General features: G+C 31.5%; 2 protein-coding genes across 4 annotated transcripts; one reads left to right on the top strand and one right to left on the bottom strand.

Annotated features, from left to right (window-relative positions):
- Positions 561-3,502, top strand: LOC109350658 (probable adenylate kinase 7, mitochondrial). Its single transcript, XM_019591900.1, has 4 exons — positions 561-869; positions 1,709-1,849; positions 2,432-2,617; positions 3,157-3,502. The coding sequence occupies exons 1-4, from the start codon at positions 561-563 to the stop codon at positions 3,307-3,309; spliced, it is 789 nt and encodes a 262-aa protein (XP_019447445.1). The 3' UTR covers positions 3,310-3,502.
- Positions 15,515-19,717, bottom strand: LOC109350657 (kelch repeat-containing protein At3g27220-like). Of its 3 annotated transcripts, XM_019591896.1 has the most exons (8): positions 19,392-19,713; positions 18,621-18,806; positions 17,982-18,211; positions 17,568-17,738; positions 17,222-17,327; positions 16,770-16,976; positions 15,805-15,996; positions 15,515-15,618 (listed from the first exon to the last, which is right to left on the bottom strand). In XM_019591896.1, exons 1-7 carry the CDS (start codon positions 19,584-19,586, stop codon positions 15,829-15,831), a joined length of 1,263 nt encoding a protein of 420 aa, XP_019447441.1. In that variant the 5' UTR covers positions 19,587-19,713; the 3' UTR covers positions 15,515-15,618; positions 15,805-15,828. The 3 variants fall into 3 exon arrangements, with proteins under 3 accessions (XP_019447441.1, XP_019447440.1, XP_019447444.1); XM_019591895.1 differs by lacking the exon at positions 15,515-15,618 and having other exon boundaries at positions 15,656-15,996; XM_019591899.1 differs by lacking the exons at positions 15,515-15,618; positions 15,805-15,996 and adding an exon at positions 16,547-16,640 and having other exon boundaries at positions 16,715-16,976; positions 19,392-19,717.

Here is a 22,229-nt window from a genome sequence, read left to right as displayed (position 1 = left end):
AATCTGTGAAATAATAGATGTGTACCAGTTAGTTATCTTTAGCATATAAATGGCCACAATAATCAGGTATTGATATTGACATGCTACGTGGCAGAGACTCAGCACTAGCCAACTGTAATTGACTTTCTGTTCTCCAACCACATGTTCTGTTTCCAAGTTCTCAGCACCACACATGAATTTTTCACTAACAAAGAGAAACTAAAGATTACTGTACTCCTTCACGCACCAGATCAAATCGAACCCAAACTGTGTATAAACTTTTAATCTTTTTCCTATAGCTAAGAGCATGTCCTCATCGTACGGGTAAGTAAGGAATCAACATCTCTTAGAGTGGAGGATCTGAGTGTCTTATCAAACAAATGTCATTTCTGTTTCAGAAATCGAACAACTGTAGAATGAAAACCAATAGTGAATACTCCTAATAATAAGAAGCACTCCAATTGGCACTCTCCTAAATACCATTAAAGTCACTGTCATTTCTCTAACTAAAATTCCCTCATAAAACCTCAGTGTTCCTCTCCCATTCCAATTCCGATTCTTCACTCTCACTCGCCGCCGTCATGGCCGCGATCGCACGCCTGAGAGCGGTTGCGCAGCCGTTCAAAGCCTTACTCCGATCAAACCGTACTTTTTCTTCATCCGCAGCGGCGGTTCAGTATAACTACAACGATAATGAGGAGAAAGAAGCGATGTTAGATATGGCGGATTCAACATCGGGGCGAGGAGTGCAGTGGGTTATGATTGGAGAAGCAGGAGTTAAGAGGCACTTTTTTGCTGAGAAATTATCGAAGCTTCTAGAAGTTCCTCATATTTCCATGGCTACACTTCTTCGTCAAGAACTCAATCCTCGTTCCTCTCTTTATCAACAGGTATTCATCAACTTCATTATGTGTTTTCAGATGAATTCAGAAGCATCGAAATGAAAATTTCAAAATTGGATTAGGTTAAGGAATAATTACATAAAAAAATAAGTTCTTATAGCAGTCAGAAAATTTTACATCTTCAGAACTGCTTGGACTCTGTATTGAATATTGGATTTAATATGTATGTATATACTGACAATATTTTTTACAGCACTGTTACTAAGTAAATTATTCACTATTGATTTGTTAACTACCATTGACTCTCAAACAAAAGTAATATAAATCAATCCAATTAAAGATTATCATATAATTAAAAATAATAACCATAAAAACATAAAATAACCTTTGTATATTACTGTTATAATGTGATTGGGTTGTGAGATGAAGATGTTTTGGACAAGTAATCCTTATTCCCATAATGACCACTTCCCAATTAGCATGACACATGTAGAAATGAATGCATTTTAGAAAAAGTCAAAACAACTCTTATTTGAATCAGCTTAAATATATTTTTAGTTGACAATTTTGATTTTAGTCCCCAAATTATTTTTCTTAGTTTTTATTATTTGGTATTTTGGTTTCAGTATTGTTAGATGATGTGTCCATAATTGACCACACGAGATTAGCATCTCATATGTTTGATGTCCCACATGTTGTTGTGTTAGCTAAAATCAAATTTCTTTGATATACAAAGATCAAAATAAAATAGAAAGTTAAAATTCAGTATATTCTCAAGAACCAAAAGCTTATTTAAGCCATCTTTTTATTATCGCTGTACACTTTGTACTGGTTTTTTAATAATGTTTGGTTAATAGTGGTGTGTGACTTGGGTTTTTCCAATTCAGATAGCTAATGCATTGGATCACGGAAAAACTGTCCCAGAGGAAATAATTTTTGCGCTGCTATCAAAGAGACTGGAAGAAGGATACTCCAGAGGTGAAACTGGATTCATTCTAGATGGAATCCCTCGAACTAGGATCCAAGCTGTAAGATTATTTGTGCTTTATGAATTTTGAATAGTTGTATTCGATAAGTGAACACATATAGTATTCGAGGTATAGAAAAGATAATAGAATTACACCTTACATTTATTTGCGAGTTCGGTTTTGGAGGGAGAGAAATGAAAGTCTTCATGGTCATTAACGGCTCTGAAGCCTTTCATTTCTCTTCCTTCCCCTTCAAAACTCAACTCGTAAATAGACCATACATGATTTGGACATATATGAAGGAGATTTTTAGAAGAACAATAGGTAGTGTAGTTCACGTGGAGGTTAATCCAATTTCTGGATGATAGAGGCCAAGAAAAATCATAGGCGAAAGTTCGAAACAATTAGGAGAATTCAGGGATCAATGTTTTGTCGATGAACATGGTTTATGATAGACCATTTTGGCTTCACTTGACTTCAATCCTTGTAGCTGATCTTATATACCGAGAATTAAGGTTTGATTGTTGTTGTTTGTTGAGTTGTTCAACTATTTGTCAAATTACATTCCTGCAATTTTCTTATATGCGACTTGAAATGGAAAATAGCTGCTTTTGTTCTTCAAACGGTAAAACTATTCTGCAGGAGATTCTTGATCACATAGCTCATGTTGATCTAGTAGTGAATTTTAAATGCTCAGAACAGAATCTGGTTAAAAATAATCTAGGAGCTCGAACATTTACTCCCTGCCAAGAGTATATTTTTATGACCAGATCCAGGAACCCAACCATTCAACCGCAGGATGAAAATGTCAGCAATCATGCAAAGGAGGTTTGACTATATATATCATCTTTCTTCTTAGTTTTCCAAGTTGTGCATGGAGTATGCTAGTTTGAGATAGTTCATTCAATTATATTTGGTTCCTATTGTTTAACTAAGTTTCCAATTAGCTACATGATAAATAATAATTATAATGTTTTACTGAATTACTTTAACAGCAACACATCTATTTAAACTATAAGAACTGATTTGAAATTTTAGTGGAAGTAAAAAGACTTGACAGTAAGGTCGAGGGTTAGCTTGGTGCAACGGTAAGGTAGGTTGTTGCTTAGTAACTATGTGGTCAATGGTTCAGATCCTTGAAATAATTTTTTTGCTTGCAAAGATAAAGTTGTATATATCTATCATTCCCATACTCTATTAACTGAGAGTCTTGTGCATTGTACTACTATTTTTTTTATAAAGATTTGACAGTCGATAGTCAACGTAAAACTTTATCAAATCTTTATGATATGGATTACTAATTTGTTGTAGTGAAATTGTGAAGTATAAAGCTTTTTCCAATTAATTTATTTTGGTATCTTTTGTAGTGCAAGCTGTTGGAAGATTACTACAGAAAGCAGAAGAAAATTCTTAATTTTGAAGTAGCAGGTGCACCTGGAGAAACATGGAAGGGACTTCTGGCTGCTTTGCATCTCCAACATATTAATGCACATAGTTCTTCGCCAAAGTTGACTGCATGATGGATGCGCCATGAATCGTCTAAGGCAATATTCATATCCCTTGTTATTATCATAGTATATGTGAATATGATTGTGAGTTTTAATGGAAATTTTTGTTGAATGCCCCAAATTATTGTTCTTTTTGTTTTGTTTTGAGAATGTAAGGTTGTTGTGTAGTCAATGTTCCAAGATAGAAAGCAGAGATAATAAAACATTACCCTATAACTGAACATTTTTGTCTAATATTTCATTCAGTTGATCTGGTTGATAAATTAATTAATTGATAGAAGGTATATTCAACATATTGAAGGCTTTGTCATGATGAAAGTTGTTAGCATGTTTAAATTTGATGTATTGAGATTTGTGGATGTCAACAGGTAGGAAGTTGTGACATATTGAGTTGTTGGTGGCAAAAAGTATTAGTCTAGTGGTGCAAGACTATGTTAGATCTTATAAAAATCAAAAGGCCAAAATTCAATTTATGTGAGAAATATTTGTTGGGAGGGACAACAACATATCCTAAAAAAGATTAATTTCATACTCATAAATTGAGGGAATATCTCTTATAATACCTTGACAAAATAGTGCAACACTATTTTGTTCTTAAATGTCTAATTCTATTTAATTTATATTTGTTTAAGCTCTTCCCTAACTTAAACAATTGAAGTCAAAATATATTTCAAGAATAAAATCTCTCGTGATAAATGTTACTCACATGAATGACATTTTGACCTAACTAGGGATCCATTGAGCCTTTACACTACTAAACCATCGTTTTTATTAAATACAAGTAAATCTAATGATATGATGAAATTGATTAATAACTATTAAAATATATTAGAAATAATTTAAAATAAAATATGTGATAGAAATACTGATTAACAATAAATCAGACAAATACATAAATATAAAGAGGAGAGATTCACTTACTTCAAGAATAAATTTTTTAAACTTACTCCTCATCCTAGTCATCAATTCTATGAACATCTAATAGTTTAGATTTACTTATCAGTTCAAACAATTGGATTTCCCTAAAATTGATTGTTAAGGTGAGAAGTTACTCTTTGTAAGTAGATTCCTAGCCATATATAAATCATGATATTATATAACTAAAACATTATTTAAAGTCGGTTAGTCACATCTTTAAAATTTTCACAAATATGTTCAAAAAATTATGCTTTAAGATGATGATGATGATGGGCAAACCTATCATATGGTTGAAATCTATTATGAAAGTATTCTTAAAAATCATGATGAAAATCATTCAATACTTCAGTTGTGACATTTTCCACATGATCGTAATAAGAACAATCAAAATTATCATCATATATGTCTCGTTCTCGTTCATTTTCAACCATCTCTATGATGCATGCATACAATATATGATCTGATTTGTTGTAACGCCACACCATGCAAATTGAGCTTAGCACTTCAAATGCGTGTTCCATATCATTCCTTGCACTTTCTTGTTTTTTGGTAAATGGTTTTCTTTTAATATGATGTGATGGCAAAGACGCTGGACTTATTTAGCACATTAATATTACTATTTGATCCTGCAATGCCAAACAATGTGTGCCAAATCTTCAAGTCTTGAGACGTTACTGCTTCAAGCATAATCGATACTACCAAGCATATGCTTAAAAAGACCCGGTGCAAACAAGGACCTCCACGTCCAACACATACCCTATAGTCATCAACTTGCTGACATTCTGACCAAATCTCTACCTACATCTCGGCATCTTTTTCTTATGTCCAATATTAGTATTGTTTTTTCCACCACTATCTTGTGGGGGAGTGTTGGAGTGCTGACTTAATCATCATCTCTATATTGTAACTTGTAATTAATTTTTTATTATATTATATTCTCTATTATATGTAAAGTTTGTATTTAAAGTTGTATTCTTTAAATATATTCTTGTACAAGGCTTTCATGAAATAAAAAAATAATTTTTTTTATCTTTCTATAATATTGCTTATTTATTCATCATCAAAAGCTAAAATAATAATCTTGTAAACCATGCTTTGATGTAAAAGTTTATTGCTTAAAAAATAATAAAAACTACACACTTTCCCATGTATCAAACAAAGATTAATGTAAAAGTTTGGGGATTATGGTTTCGGATAGTTTAAAGATAATGATAAATAGTTTTTTTTCCAGATTTTTCTGTAAGTTATATCATGAAAAACTATGTGTAAATGGATCTTAAGAAATCATAGTTATAGATTATTAATATTTATCCATGGCGATACCATCCTCCATTTAGCTGTTGTTTGGTGTTCTTGGTTTATAGATAAACTCTTCTATCTCCTTCCCGTTCTTACTATGCTCTTGCTTAAGTGATGGTTGATAGAGCAATCTTTATGTGCAGAGATAGGGACAATGTTTCTGATCCTTTTTCTTGTTAGTATAGTGCTTCCATCAAGCACTATACATAAGCTCTTTCCCAAGAGTCTTAACATTTCATTGATAACTCTTCATTCAAGAGTTATGTCATTCAAACAATAAAATAATATATTCATTCATGTCACAAGATGCATATTTCTTACATTCTCCCACTTGTCTCATGTGACAATACAATTCCTGATTTTATAAACATCAAACATAATGCGAATATTCAGAATATGTTTTCCATATTCATTACATTACAAGTCATGATTAAGAACAAGAACTAATAAGAGTCATGACGGTTGTACATCACTTATTCGATATAGTCTCTTCCATGTAATACTATATTAGCTTTATTCTTAACATGACACATTAATGAGAATCATATAATAATGTCATTTAGAAAGAAAATTTTATTTTCAACATTATCATTCTTACATGTGTACGTAAGTGTGAAAATAAAATATTAATCATAAATTTAAATATTAACGAGCTCGAAGTGTCAAAATATTGAGACTTTATTAGTAACATAATGTTCAACATTCATTCGCAAACATAATACTCATATTTGTTACATGACCACTAAATATTTTGGGCGGTAACCTTTTCGTCAAAGGGTCTGCAATCATAAGGTTAGTGTCAATATGTTCAATTGACACTCTAAGTTTTTGAACTTCTTCTTTAACGGCAAAGTATTTCACCTTCATATGTTTAGCACCTTTGGAATACTTGTCGTTTTTAAAAAAGAACACTGCTGCGAAATTATCACAATAAATTTTCAGCGGCTTGACAATACTGTCGACAACTCCAAGTTCTGAAATAAAGTTTCTCCATATGTTTAGCACCTTTGGAATACTTGTCGTTTTTAGAAAAGAAGACTGCTGTAGAATTATCACAATAAATTTTCAGCGGCTTGGCAATACTGTCAACAACTCCAAGTCCTGAAATAAAGTTCCGTAGCCATTTAGCATGAACTGTAGCCTCAAAGCATGCCACAAATTCAGCTTCCATAGTGGATGCAGCAATGACAGTCTGCTTCGCACTCTTCCATGATATAGCTCCTCCAGCTAATAAATACACATAACCGAAAGTAGACTTTCTTGTGTCTATGCATCCGGCAAAGTCTGAATCTGAATATCCAACCACCTCAAGGTGATTTGATCTCCTATAAGTAAGCATGTGATCCTTTGTACCTTGTAACTATCTCAGAACTTTCTTTGCAGCTTTCCAATGTTCTATACCACGATTACTCTAGTATCTTCCTAACATTCCAACTGCAAAACTAATATCTGGTCACCTACAAGTCTGAGCATACATTAAACTCCCAACTATAGATGCATAAAAAATTTCTTTCATTTGCTTCTGTTCCAAATCATTCTTTGCACATTGCATCATACTAAACTTGTATCCTTTCTGAATTGGAACGGGAGATGCTGAACATTTATCCATTCTGAATCTCTCTAAAATTTTGTTAATATATGCTTTCTGAGACAAACCTAAAATTCCTTGTGATCTATCACGAAATATTTGTATTCCAATCACATAGCTTGCCTCACCCATATCTTTCATTTCAAAAAATTTATAGAGAAACATCTTAGTCTCATTTAAAAGACCAAGATCATTAGTTGCAAGCAAGATGTCATCAAGATATAGAACCAAAATAATAAACTTACTCTCACTGACCTTTAGGTATATACATCGATCAACAATATTTTCCTTAAACCCAAAGGATACAATAGTATCATTAAACTTAAGATATCACTGTCGCGAAGATTGTTTAAGTCCATATATTGATTTCTTAAGTTCACACACCATGTGTTTTTTCCTTTCTCTATGAATCCTATTGGTTGATCCATATAGACCTTTTCTATTAAATCCCCATTTAGAAATGCGGTTTTCACATCCATTTGGTGTAACTCCAAATCACAATGAGTCACCAATGTCATGATAATCGTAAGTGAGTCTTTCTTAGAGACTGGTGACAACGTCTCTTTATAATCAATGTCATCTTTCTGAGTATAGCCTTTTGCTATAAGTCAGGCCTTATAACTATCTAAGTTACCATAAGAATCACGTTTGGTTTTGAAAACCCACTTACAACCAACTGTTTTGGAATCTTCTAGTAACTCAACAAGGTCCTAAACTTCATTTTATTTCATAGATTTTAACTTATCTTTCATGACATTTAACCATTTATCGGCATTATCACTATTCATGGCTTGCGAAAACATAACGGGGTCATTCTCAATTCCTATGTCATATTCTGACTCATGTAGGTAAACCACATAATGGGATCTTCTTTCTCTTTGAAATGTAATTGGGTCATTCTCAATTCCTATGTCACATTCTGACTCTCTTGTGATTCTTCTACTATAGGTTCATCAACTTCATTTTCAGTAATGAGATTATTTTGTTGTTCTCCATCATTACTAATCGGTTCAATAACTTGAGGAACAACATTATTAGGGACACAAGTAAATGGAACTTGTACCCTCACTTCTTGAATTTCCACTTTACGTGGTGTTTCACTTCCACTAATCTCATCATTCTCAATGAACGTAGCATTCCCAGTCTAAAAAATTCTTGTAGTATGGTTTGGACAATAAAATCTATACCCTTTTGATTTTTCTGGATAACCAATGAAATAACCACTGATTGTTCTTGCATCCAGTTTCTTTTCTTGTGGATTATAAATTCTAATTTCCGCTGGGCATCCCCGGGCATCCCCAAACAAGTAGGTGCCTTAAACTAGGTTTCCTTCCTGTCCACAGTTCAAAAGGAGTCTTTGGAACTACCTTACTAGGAACTCTATTTAATAAATACATGACGGTGTTTAAAGCATAAGTTCACAATGAAATTGGTAAAGATGAATTACTCAACATACTCCTAACCATATTCAACAATGTTCTATTACGCCTTTCCGATACACCATTTTGTTGTGGTGTACCTGGCATTGTGTATTGTGCACATATGCCACGACTTTCAAGGAATTTAGCAAATGGACCTGGATGTTGTCCATTTTCATCATATCTTCCATAATACTCACCACCTCGATCAGACCTGATAATTTTCACTCTTTTATCTAATTGTCTTTCAACTTCAGTAATGTAAATCTCTAAGGCTTTTAGGGCTTGAGATTTATCAGACAATAAATAGATATATCCATAACGTGAATAATCATCAATTAAGGTGATGAAATATTTTTCTTTATTGAAAGAATTAACATCAAAAGGTCCACAAATATATGTGTGTATAATTTCAAGAAGCTTGGTGTTTCTTGTGGCTCCTTTCTTTGTGTGTTTTTGTTTGTTTACCTTTAATACAATCCACACAAATATTCAGATTGGTAAAATCTAAATCTAGAAAGATTTCATTCTTTCTTTGGAAATATGTTCCAAACGTTTATGCCACAAGTAAGCAGAACGTTCATCAATTAAGCCACTGCAAGGTTAAAAGTGTTTCAGAGAAAAGATTATCAAGATTTAATTTATACAATCCATCACATAATATACCATTACCAATTAAATGAGTATATTTATACAAACTGAAACATTCATTACGAGATTTAAAAGTGTATCCAGCAACATCAAGTTTAGATAAAGAAACCAAATTCCTAGATATATTAGGTACATAAAGGGTTTCAAATAAATCTAAATGGTGTCCAGTATCAAGGATTAAACGATAAGTCCCAACGGCTTCCACTGGAACCTTCACTCTATTTCCCATAAAGACAAATTTTTCATTTGGTCTTGTAGTTCGGGTCGTAATGAATCCCTGCATAGTATTAGAAACATGAGCANATGAGCAGTACATCTAAAGTCAATCCATCAAGTATTATAAGGAACTTCTGCTAAGTTTGATTCAAAGCATACATAAGCATTAGGCTTACCTTTCTTTTCAAACCAACCTTCGTGTTTTGGACAATCCTTTTGGAAATGTCCAATCTTTCTACAGAAACGACATATGTTAGCATGATGTTCCTTCTTGTGGATTTGAGAAGATGACTCATTAATTTTTAAGAGTCCATTCCCTTTCTTGTCATGTTTCTTATTGACTTTCTTTCTAGCTCCTTGATGATTAACATAATTGATGGAATGATTTCATTGGCTCCTCATTCTGGTTTCCTCTTGAACTAACATACTATGCAATTCATACACATTCCAATTGTCTTTCTTGGTGTTATAGTTCATTTGGAAAAAGACCATATTTAGAGGGTAATGAATTTAGTATAAATTGCACAAAGAAGTTTTCATCCACATCCATTCCCATGTCTTAAGTATTGCTGCAATGTTTGTCATTTCAATGACATGTTCATGCATAATACGAGAATCATCAAATTTCATGGTGGTCAATGTGCTCGTTAGTGTCCCCGCAAAAGACTTGTCATCAGTTTGGGAGCACTCTTCCACAAACTTTAGCATTTCTTTAGCACTTTCAGTTTTAGGAAGAGTTGACTTAATGTTGCCGGCAATACTCATTCGCATATACATTAGACTCAATCTGTTTGATCTTTCCCAATTTCTATAATGAACTTTATGTTCTTCAGCGCTTATATTAGTAATATCACTTGGCTTATCTTCTCTAAGTGATAAATCCAAATCCAATACCCAATGTAAAATTGGAATTGTTCACTCCTTTCGGAGAAGTTAAGTCCATTGAAATTTGGAACAAATGAGAATTGCGAATGCAAAGCAATAGGTACTGCAATCAATAAAAGCAAACAAAAACGTTAAGGTTTTGAGTTACATGCAAAATTAATTCAGATTACTTCATAAGTGTATATTAATATCTACATTTGGGTAATCCATCAATATACCATACTAGATATGATGATACTAAAAGAAATTCACATAATTTGTCAATGATGCATGCATAAATTTGAAACATTTACTATCTTTGGATATATAAATATAACTAATGATGCATTTACACTACCAACATAATTATCATTAATTATAAGAACAAACAATCAAACTTTGGGTGATTCTTAACTGTCTTATAATAATGAATTTAAATTTACTCATAAACAAATAATTGTTATATCATTAATAGTACCAAATTAATGAGTAAATGAAATATGATGATACAAATTAAAATTAAATAAACATAAAGATTTGACCACTTCGGTGATTAACAAATCTATCATACAATAATTCCAAACAAGTGACATATAATCATACAATTTGGATTTAAATAATATACAAATTTGACCACTTTGGTGATTAACAAATCTATCATACAATAATTTCAAACATCTAACAAGTCATAATATTATAAATACATATGACTTCCCAAAATTAAACAGAAATTACAAAGTTGCATACATATTCATGAAACAATTGCATTAAAATTTCAAATAAAATTGTAACTTAATTATATATATATAATCTATTAATTAATGATATATATATATAATCTATTAATGTTATATATGTATATAACATATATAATACATATCTATTAATGTATATATTACATGTATGTTAACGTAATAATATATATTAGTTAACGTTATATATATATATATAAGATATATACTATTATGTTTGTTACTGTTTTTCTCTAATATATATATGTCAACGTAATAATGTACATATATTATGTTAGTCTTTCTTTCCAATACATATATATAATTATTAATATGTTTCTGTAAATTTTATATACACGAATATAAAAGGCAAACAGAATAGTAATAATTCTCTCTAAAATATAAGAACAGAAGCACATTAGATAACATTAGTAATAATGTCTAGTTTACTAAAATAGATTTTTGTAGAGTCACGTTTCATAATACAAAGCAGAATGAATAGTACAGATACGAACATACATGTAATATGATATAGTACAGAATGTATATAATAAGTTTAATTTCTTTATGTTCAATATGAACAGCGCAATCAAGGGTGATATGTTCTTTTTCTGCGAATGCAGCGGAAATAATTATATGAGTTCTCTAAACATTCAAGAATATATTTCAAAACATCAAGATCGAATCATCATTATTGGAAAACTATAAGGTCTTAAACATTGTGCTCTGATACCACATATAAGTTATATCATGAAAAATCATGTGTAAATGGATCTTAAAAAATCATAGTTTTTACATCATAAGAATAGTTATAGATTACTAATATTTACCCATGACGATATGATCCTCCATTTAGCTGTTGTTTGGTGTTCTTGGTTTATAGAGAAATGTTTTTATCTCATTTCTTTTCTTACTATGCTCTTGCTTAAGTGGTGGTTGATAGAATAATTTTTATGGGCAGAGATATGGACAATGTTTCTGGTCCTTTTTCTTGTTAGTATAGTATTTCCATCAAACACTATATATAGACTCTTTTCCAATAGTCTTAACATTTTATTGATAACTCTTTATCCAAGAATTATGTCATTCAAATAATGAAATAATATATTCATTCATCTCTGTTGTTTGGTGTTCTTGGTTTATAGAGAAATGTTTTTATCTCATTTCTTTTCTTACTATGCTCTTGCTTAAGTGGTGGTTGATAGAATAATCTTTATGGACAGAGATATGGACAATGTTTCTGGTCATTTTTCTTGTTAGTATAGTATTTCCATCAAACACTATACATAGACTATTTTCCAATAATCTTAACATTTTATTGATAACTTTTTATCCAAGAGTTATATCATTCAAATATTGAAATAATATATTCATTCATCTCACGGGCATATTTCTTACGTTTTTCTTCTTAAAAATATCAATATTTAGAACTTATAACATGTATACTTTTACTACAAAACTTTTATCTCATTAAAATAAAGCTGAAATATAACCTTTTAACAATTGAAATTTTGAAGTGCTGACGAGACTATTTATGTCAAATGTATTTTTAGAGAATCACTTTTTTAAAGTTGAATGTTCATTAACCAGATTAGGATGAAAATCAAGAACTAAAAAACATTTGAAAATGTTTGGTGAAAAAGGATTTTGGGCATCATTACCTTTAGCTTAAAATTTTCAAATATTTCTTTTTCAATATAAATCATTACGTAAATAATTCATATTCTATATTTCTATATGGTTCTGTTTGATTGTCTTCACTCTTAAAAATAATACTTTTGTAGTAGGTGGTCCATAATAGTCAAAATAAGACAAATTATTCGATCAAACAAATATGACTAACGATATCAAGAAAATCATATTTATTACCAATACATACATAATTTATTTGATCAAGTATAAATTATTATGAACTCAAACGAAATCATTTTATTATAAGCAACATCCACATGTGTAAGAAAACTTAATTCATTATGTATAATTTTTAGAATGGCCATACAGTTTGAACTACATTTATTTATCAAGTTACAAATTAAAGAAACATATGAATTCTAATGAATATCTCCATAAAGATGTCATTTGAGTGTAGGTAAAAAAAAGTATATCTATTGTTCTAACAAATGTGTCAATCATTGTTATGATTTATTGAAAAAATGTATTTTATAATTTAAAAAATTAATAATTAAATATTTTTTTGATTAATCATAACACATATGAAGCAACACATTTTGTAGGACATTTCAAGGACAGCTGCACCCACCTGTCCTATTGATACTCCGCCTCTGAACATCGGTCAAATTTATTTATTTAAAAATCTGAAGCTATTTTATATTTGATAATAAGCGTGGAACTAATTTTAATTTGAAAGCTAATTTTAAGTTAATACTTGATATTTTGTTGTAGATGTGATTTTTTTCTTATGAAATTATAATAAATGTATAAAATACTTTCTAATAAAGATCTTTGGCTAAAATAAATTACTGTTTTAGACGAATATTAAAATTAACCGTATACTATCTACAATTACTACACTCATAATCCTAAATACGTACTAATTTAACTAAACAATTTGTTTATAATGTAATTAATTTAAAAGGTATGGAAACATGCTAGTTTCCAAAACGTCATTAAAAAAATTTCTACCTGTTCTTTTTTTTTTGGGATAACATGTGTAACTTCAGAAATATGATATTCGAAAAATGATATTTTAATTATAATTGACTTTTACTTGAAAATGCTTTGATATCGACACAAGACTCGACCTTGATTGATCTAAAGCATGAGATTAATGATCATGTGTCTCCGATAAAAAACAATAATTTCATTTTTATTTGGGTCTCACATATTATTTTACATTTTATTATAACTTTTTATAAAATAAGAATAACATATATTTTTTCCTACAATAGCAAACATTATTCTTATTTGGGTCCCACAATATTTACTTTTTCCCACGACATCTACTTCTCTCCTCACTTTTCTTTGGCTAAGAACAAACAACAATTATTTTTATTTAATAAAAAAAATAAGAACGACACAATAAAAAGTAGAGTATGAATATTCTTATTTTATTAAGAACAATCTTAAAAACAATACTATTATGATTGCTTTAAGCTTCATAAAAATTAATCATCATAGATAAGAAAAATTGACACCCTCAGAAAACTGAAGTTACTGTTCGATTCATAATATTGGAGTTTAGAGATGGCAGATATATACACTAAAAATATAACTTCCTTAAATTATCAAATTATTATTTGTAAGACCCCATTTTTATACACTTCATTTTTGGACTAACACCACGAGATCAATGAGTTAGTGAATGAAATAGGTGGCATATTAAGTGCTTCTTAACTCGGCCTTTGAAAGACTCACGAATTTTTCATAAAAAAGAAAACAAGAGTCAACATAATAGTTAATAATGTTTTGTCAAATATCAGCTCGATAATATTTTGTCAAATAACTAAATGTGCTAATATGATAATTATCAAGGTGTATTATTTATCATTAAATAAAATTTTATTTGATTGATATAAAAACATAAAAACCTTTTGATATAAAAAATTTAGGTTTGTTTCGCCAAATACGTAAATATGTTGATTTGCTAGTACTTGATTTGTCCATATCAATATCTAACAGCACTTACTTTATTTTCACACATCGAATGAGTAGAATGCTTTTGTAGTGAGTGAAATACATCGATTATATTTGAATTAGACTTAACTAATTATGTGGGTTCACTAGAGCCGGATATTAAATTGAGTTACTTTCATAATCCAATTTTTTTTTTAAGCTTTGTAAAAATAAAATGTGTTTTGTAATAAATGTTTATTTTATAATCTAATAAGCGATAACCAAACATATACTTATCCATAAAATGTTGATCTAGTGTGGAATATCCTGCTAGATCCTAAAATGACTAAAAAATTAAAATTTTGACTCATAATAGTAAACACTTTGTAAAGAGCAGTCACACACTTTAAAAGAAATTAATTAGGATACCTTAGTACTACAAAAAAAACAAATAAAAGAAGTTTATAATCCAAAAATTTCTAAAACCATTTGCTCTAAATTGTTTTTTTTTTAGTTTTGGAAAAGGTTATTTTCTAGATATGTGAAAGTTTTGCCCAATGTATTTTCTCCTGGCCCAGTGTTTCTTAGTTCCTGGGCAAGGAAGGGATCAATTTTAAATCAAACAAAGTATATTTTGTCCCCTTATCCTTGAGTTGAAGAGATGATTCTAAATTTAACTGTTCTTATGATATTCATCTTAACTTGTAAATGGAAACAAAAAAAAAAACATAATTCGATTTGTATGTATGTGAAGCATTTCTCTGGGTTATATCTACTCAGTTTACTATCCCATAAGTGAACCAATTGTTTGTAAAAAATAACACTCCAACGCACGAGACTCCCACCTACTGGAGTTCGGGGAGGAACACAGTCTTATCCTCATAAGTGAATATATTATTTCCAGAATTTGATCGTCAAGTCACAAGGCAAACACAACCTTCTGCCGAGCCAACTGTTTATAGTTTACCAAAAAAAGAGCAGCAAAAACATCTCACTGACTTCAATTTCCAATATCCATAAACATCTACGTTAATTGTTATATATACAACAAGGTAGACTGATACAACCACTTGTTCAAGCCACAGAACCATGCATTTGGTTTAAGAAGATAAATATCTGCATAGCTTGAATCTGTGGTTCTATTATAGACATACTTAACTATTACCAAATGAAAGCATTGGAGAGAAATAATTCAAATTAGACCCTGTTGCAGCAATCATGAACCAAAAAATTTAAGGAAAGTGTGACTTGTTGCATATTTGCTTATCTTGAATCATTGCAAACTTAACTTCGTTCTCCACATATCCGCGATGACCTTTCTTGGCTGCGGATTATCTGGTCCTCTGTCTCGTTGTCCCGATGTGAAGTACAGCCATCCATCCCAGAAACCGGCTAATGTGGTTTTCACACGGTAAGGAAGCTTTCCGATCACGGACCATGTCTGCAACCAAGCATTAACAAAAAAAAAACTTCACAAATGTTCTACAAGGAATATTAGCAATCAGAAATAGTTATTGATTAAATGTTTCAAAATGGCATTCCAACGCTTTGATGAAATAATTTCAATCCAGAGGACACCAAACTTTTCGTTGTGAAGAATGAGTGATCCATAAAACATCCTTGACTGTGAACAAAATCCAACTCAACTTCAACCGATAGTAGTCGAACAGCATCAAGTACAATAACAACTTAACAAGGTAACATAACATTATCGAAGGATTTTCTGAATAAAACCATGTCAGTAAAGCTAGTAGGTAGCCATTACTATGTGAACATTTTTTGGTTTAAACGACAGGTATCCTCCATAGAGGCAATCCTGTTTGAGCCGGGCAGAACCCTATGAGCGGCAATAAGGATGAACGGATACAACATAAGACACAGATACGACATGAACACAGGGATGCAACAAAATGATATAGAATATGGTTAATACAGATACTTGTTAGACACATATACGATGACTATTGTGAAGTGACCGTGCTTCTTTGGCTACAAAACTCTCCCTACCAAATACATTATTATTGATGAAGTTTATTTTGACCTCTAAAAATGAAGATTCCATTCGCCTGATTTGTTACATGAAATTGATAGGCATAATGTATGTGATCAATGTATCTAGTGGTTGCTCATGAATTGCAATAGCCAATAAACAAAGTGAGGTATTAATAGATAAAAAGAAATGCATAACACTATTTCTGAGGAGAAAAGGAGTACCATAGAGTCTAAATTAAATTGGAAGACCTCTCCAACTAGCATCATCCTTTTTGTAATTGGGTGCTTTTCTGTTGTTCCGCCAATGATAATAATTGAATTGTTGACGATTACCCATGCACACTCAATATGGGAGTTTGGTTTCGGCATAGGCGGCAAAACTTTCCATTTCATTTCATCATCCAACATATATACATCATCATAGACCACCTGAAACATAAGAGATTTAAGGCTACGAAACACCACAAGGTTTCACAAGAAAAAAATAATATTGAGAATCCAATGAAGGTCACAGTCTCAACATATTAAGCATGAAGAAAGAGGGGTAATTGTGCAAGAGAATATCTACGGCGCATTAGTAAATTCTATTTCTCAAACCATATCTTTAGAACCAACCACGACAATATATGACAGAGTAAATCATTAATGTTGTTGATAACTAAAGAAAACAATACCTCAAGCCTCCGTGAACACTTGAATATAGGCGAACCCGGTTTGGCCATAAAATCACCCTCTTGCCCGCCGATAACAAGAAGTTGATCATTGACTACAATGCAAGCCCTGCATGAAATAAGGTAGAGTTAGGTGAGACTCAACTAACTTTCTTTGTAAGACAACTAATATGGCACCACTTTTCACGTGCCGAGCTTCACAAGCTTGTTAGCACAAGTTTGGCTTTCTTAAGTATAATTTGCTATTAAAAAACGTAACAAATCAAAACCCTCCCGACTTAAATGAGAACATTAAGGTTAAATGTTGACCAAGAATAGTCTACCATTAGAATCTGAGCAGTCCACTAACCTATGTGGTCCACCTCGTGGAATGGGAATTTCGGTCCGCCATTGTTTCTCCAAAGCTTCACCATCCTTTACAGCCAGACTCCAATGATCTAACCCGGGTGTATGGCGATTCTCCTTGCTACCGCCCATGACATGGAGTCTACCCCTCCATAATTGAGTTGCAGGAGCATACCTGGAAATTCCTATGTTAAAAATGTTCATTATACAAGTAAATAGTCCAAATTTTTAAATTTCAGCTACTCGTAAACCTCAACCGATCTTAAACACAGTGGAGAGTGCAATTTAAATGGAATTTCAATCAATAGATAAAAGGTATAATATGCAATTCGCACTAATAAATAGCAAAATGAAGAACATGTTCAGTGGGATATACAGCACAGTTCATGCATATATCTTAGTGGAGTGCAAAACACACCTGGGGGATGGCAATGGCGGCAAACTGTTCCAGTTTTTTGTTTCGGTGTCTAACACAAACACACGAGCTATAGGCCCTCTGCATTGCGGACCATATTGTCCCGATACCACGTATATGTACCTCCCATCAGTTGCTATTCCTAAATGTGAATGAGCCATATCTTTTGGCATATCAACCCTCTCTACCCATGTGTTACTGCTGAAATTGTAGATATCAACATGAGAGTGCACCTGGAAAAAAACATACACGTGTCAAAAGATGCGCCAAAATCATTAACCTCAAATAGTCTATAAATTCAGGTTCAATCACCAAAGAATAATAAGTTTGCCATCTCATATCGTATATGAGTACAAATGGCGCAACCTAATTACTATAGAGTATAGACAAGAAGATTTTACGACGAAATAAAATAATCCCTAGCATTAAGAAATTAACTAATAGGAAAAAACTTAGGTGTTGTTCTTTAGGTGTTTGTGAGGCTACTCTCTAATAAAAGTACAATGTTGTATTTTCAGTGATGATTAACTACACATGTTATGTTTTTATTCAAAAATGGCTCGAAAACCATATATAGAACAAAACCAAAGTATTGTCCTAACAAATACCAAATAGAATTCATTAAGCAAGAATGATACTCACATAATCAAGAGAGCCATATCCTGCAAACACATAAAACAGATTGTTAATCTGTATAGCATACCCATCCAGCCGAGGCACCGGAGCAGATGGCATCTTCTCCCAATGCAAATCAGGTGCAGGTAAATCCGCAAATGTTGCTGACAAGAATCTCTGAGGAACACTCTTCGCATTTTTAGCACCTTCTCCCTATAAAAAACATAAAATTGATCACAATCAACAGAGAAGTATATACAAGATTACAAATCATGTATGCTACTACTATCAATCAGAATCCAAATTTTAAAACAAAAGCAAACTATGGAACAAAATTTACAATGTAGAGCCAAAGAAACAGCAAAATGAATCAAAATCTAACCTGTACCTTGACCCTTAAACAATAAAGTAAATAAGGCTACTTCAATAACTTAGTAAGGCACAAGTACATTACACTGAGTTTTCTAAAACCCAAAAAAAATGCATCTTAGTTTCTTAAACCCAAATAAAACATATATTGTATATTTAAAAGCAATGATCGTATTAACCTATGTTTAAGGCACACGGGTCTCTTTGCGAACTAGTTTAAGAGTCTTCTCACAAGTTTTTTTGATACTAACAAGAGTATCTCTCACCTTATAGTTAAGGAGCTAAAAACAACATAAAAATAAAAATAAAAATAAATAGCCTGTAAAAACAACATAAAAATAAATAAATAGCCTGTAAAAACAACATAAAAATACAAATAAATAAAAAAACAAAGTTGGCACAACAAAATGATTTAAATTTAACACTCACACTATAATGGGTGAGATTTGGTATAAGCATAATAGGTGAATTGTAATGAACCCAATTAGATGAAATTGAATGATGCAAAGAAGAAAAAGAAGCCCAGAAGATATTTGCAATGAGAAGAACACAGAGAATGGAAGAGAAGAAGGAAAAAATGACAAGTTTGGTTGCAGAAAAGTGGGTTTGGTGAAACCTAACCATTGTTGATTTTGGGTATAGTGAAAAAAGAATGAAATGAGAGAGTGAAGCATTTTATATATTGGGAACTTGTTGGAGAAGAAAGAAAGAAGAAAAAAGAGAAGTTTTGAGAGAAGAATCGTTGGGCGCCAATGGTTTTTGTAGTTGTCACTGAATTGATTAATGTTGGAGTTGCCTTTTAATAGTTAATAGTTGTGCCTTCTCGATTTAAAGATTTATAAATAATAAAAGATATAAAAATACATAGTTAAAAATAAATTTATAGTATATAAAACTATTAAGACATTCATTTTTTTCTCTTTGGGAAAATGGTTAGACCAAAAAATAACATTTCTTCCCACCTAATTTTCTATCAAATGTTGATAACAAAAGAAGTTGAATTAAACTTTGAGTTTCCTCAAATGAAGTTATTAATATTTTTAATTTTAAAAAGTAAAAACCAATTTATTTTATGTCCAAATTGATAATATGTTTTAAGTTTGGGAGTTGATTAATATTAAAGACTAGTAAGTTACTTGTGCATCAACATGAGACAGTAGTTCTTTGCTGCAAGATTAAAAACAATAATTACATGTGCACTTATATGGGTAAGAAACACATGTTGCTTGTGGATTTGTATGGTTAAAAATACACATGTGACGTGCATTCATATTGTTAAGAACACACATGTGACTCGTGCATTCGCATGGCTAAAAACATATGTTACCCGTATTCGCATTACTAAGAAAACACATGTTATTCATGCATTCGCATAGTTAAAACACATATTATTCATACATTCACGTAATTAAGAATACACGTCTTACCTATGTATTTGCATGTTCAAGCACATAAGGAAAATAAATGACAATTTTTAATTTGAATTTTCTAATGGAAATACCAAACTGAAAGTTTGAAACATGATACCATATTATTTTTATTAAAATAAATATTTTAAAATTTATAGAAAATGAAATGATTTTTCAATTTTAAATACGATATTTTAATGAAAATATGGAAATCAAATTGTTATACTATATGAGTATTTTTTATTAAAAATATATTTAAAAGTTATAAAAAACTTCAATTTGAAATTTGATTTTTTAGTTATAATAGAGAAAAATTTAAAAACTGTGATATTAAAATTGAATAGGAAAATTGTCACAAAACTTTGACGAAGTGAAAAAATACAAGTATTCTTGGATTAATGGTAAACGTTAAATAATATAGATAGATTAATATAAATAAATAATTCAGATGTAAAAAATGATTTCAATCTCATCTAATGTTCAATGGCTATTACTTTTTAAGTTAACAAAACATAGGGATCGTAAACACTCAATTTTGGTGGGGTGGCGACATGGACCAATCACTAATTGGTATTAAATTATTAACATAAAAAATACGTAAAAAGTAAGGATAGCGTGGGAAGGTACTTAGTAAAATAACATAAAACATTTTAGGAGGAGGAAAATGTGAGGAGGAAAAATACTTCTCAAAAACACTGCGGAAAAATGGGTAATTTTTATTTTGAATTGGTAATATAAAATTGTTTCCTTTTCAAAACCTTCCTTTTCTGGGACATCACTTTAAGTAACTCGAATGTGGAAAATCAACTTATCGTTATCAAATGATAACTTAACTTGATTCACAATTTCCTGAATAACATAATGCATATAATCGGTTAAGTCAGAATTAGTTCATACAAACTAAGTCAACAAGGCGGAAACTAACTCGCCACTAACATATACAAAAATAAAAAAGAAACACAGCCCCCCACAAAATCCACTCACGAAGTCCATCGAAATCCACTCACGAAGTCCATCGAAATGTTGTCCCATTTCCAAACCGGAATATTGTAGTTCTCCACCAGGCCGCTTGTGTTCAATCTTCGCTTTCTGGCATGTCAAGCAACGGGAAACATACTCGGCTATCTCTTTCTTCATCCCTGACCACCAGAACATTTTCTTCAAATCTTGATACATCTTGGTAGTTCCCGGGTGAATACTCAACTTGCTCTAGTGTGCTTCATCCAAGATTACCATCCTTAATTCAGGGTCTTTTGGCACGCAAATTCTGTTTTTACACGTGAGTACCCCATCAGTCCCAATGTGAAATTCAGGGGCTTTTCCTTCGACCAACAGGCTTTTCTTCTCTTGCAATTCTGGGTCCGAATCTTGTAAACCTTTCAATTGCTCCATGAACTCATTCTTTACGGTGAGCATGCCACAAATCAAACTCTTAGGTCCAACTTGAACCGCTAGATTCAAATCTCTGAATTCTTCTATCAACTTCATCTCGTTAACCATCATCGTCAAGATATTCAAAGACTTCTGGCTTAATGCGTCAACTACCACATTTGCCTTCCCAGGGTGGTACTGAAGATCGAAATCATAATCTTTGAGGAATTCTATCCATCTCCTTTGCCTCATATTCAGTTCCTTCTGATCAAATAAGTACTTTAAGCTCTTATGATCGCTGAAAACCTCAAACCTTACACCGTACAGATGGTGTCTCCAAATCTTGAGAGCAAACACGATCGCGGCTAGTTCCAGATCATGCGTTGGATAGTTCTGCTCAGGAGTCTTTAACTGTCTTGATGCGTAAGCCACCACCTTCCCTTGTTGCATCAACACACAACCTAACCCTTGCTTCGATGCGTCACAA

The sequence above is a fragment of the Lupinus angustifolius genome, chromosome LG06 (genome assembly GCF_001865875.1).
Source record: "Lupinus angustifolius cultivar Tanjil chromosome LG06, LupAngTanjil_v1.0, whole genome shotgun sequence".
Classification (NCBI taxonomy): Eukaryota; Viridiplantae; Streptophyta; class Magnoliopsida; order Fabales; family Fabaceae; genus Lupinus; species Lupinus angustifolius.
This window is presented reverse-complemented; position numbering and strand designations above follow the sequence as displayed.

Bases quoted from the DNA above. Each gene is read 5' to 3' on its own strand.
- LOC109350658 (XM_019591900.1), top strand. From the start codon at position 561: ATGGCCGCGATCGCACGCCTGAGAGCGGTTGCGCAGCCGTTCAAAGCC. The intron at 1,850-2,431 runs GTAAGATTATTT...ACTATTCTGCAG, and splicing joins CTCGAACTAGGATCCAAGCT to GAGATTCTTGATCACATAGC. The intron at 2,618-3,156 runs GTTTGACTATAT...TATCTTTTGTAG, and splicing joins TCAGCAATCATGCAAAGGAG to TGCAAGCTGTTGGAAGATTA.
- LOC109350657 (XM_019591896.1), bottom strand. From the start codon at position 19,586: ATGGTTAGGTTTCACCAAACCCACTTTTCTGCAACCAAACTTGTCATT. The intron at 17,328-17,567 runs GTTAGTGGACTG...TATTTCATGCAG, and splicing joins CCACGAGGTGGACCACATAG to GGCTTGCATTGTAGTCAATG. The intron at 15,997-16,769 runs GTACTCCTTTTC...GCTTGGTTGCAG, and splicing joins AATTTAATTTAGACTCTATG to ACATGGTCCGTGATCGGAAA.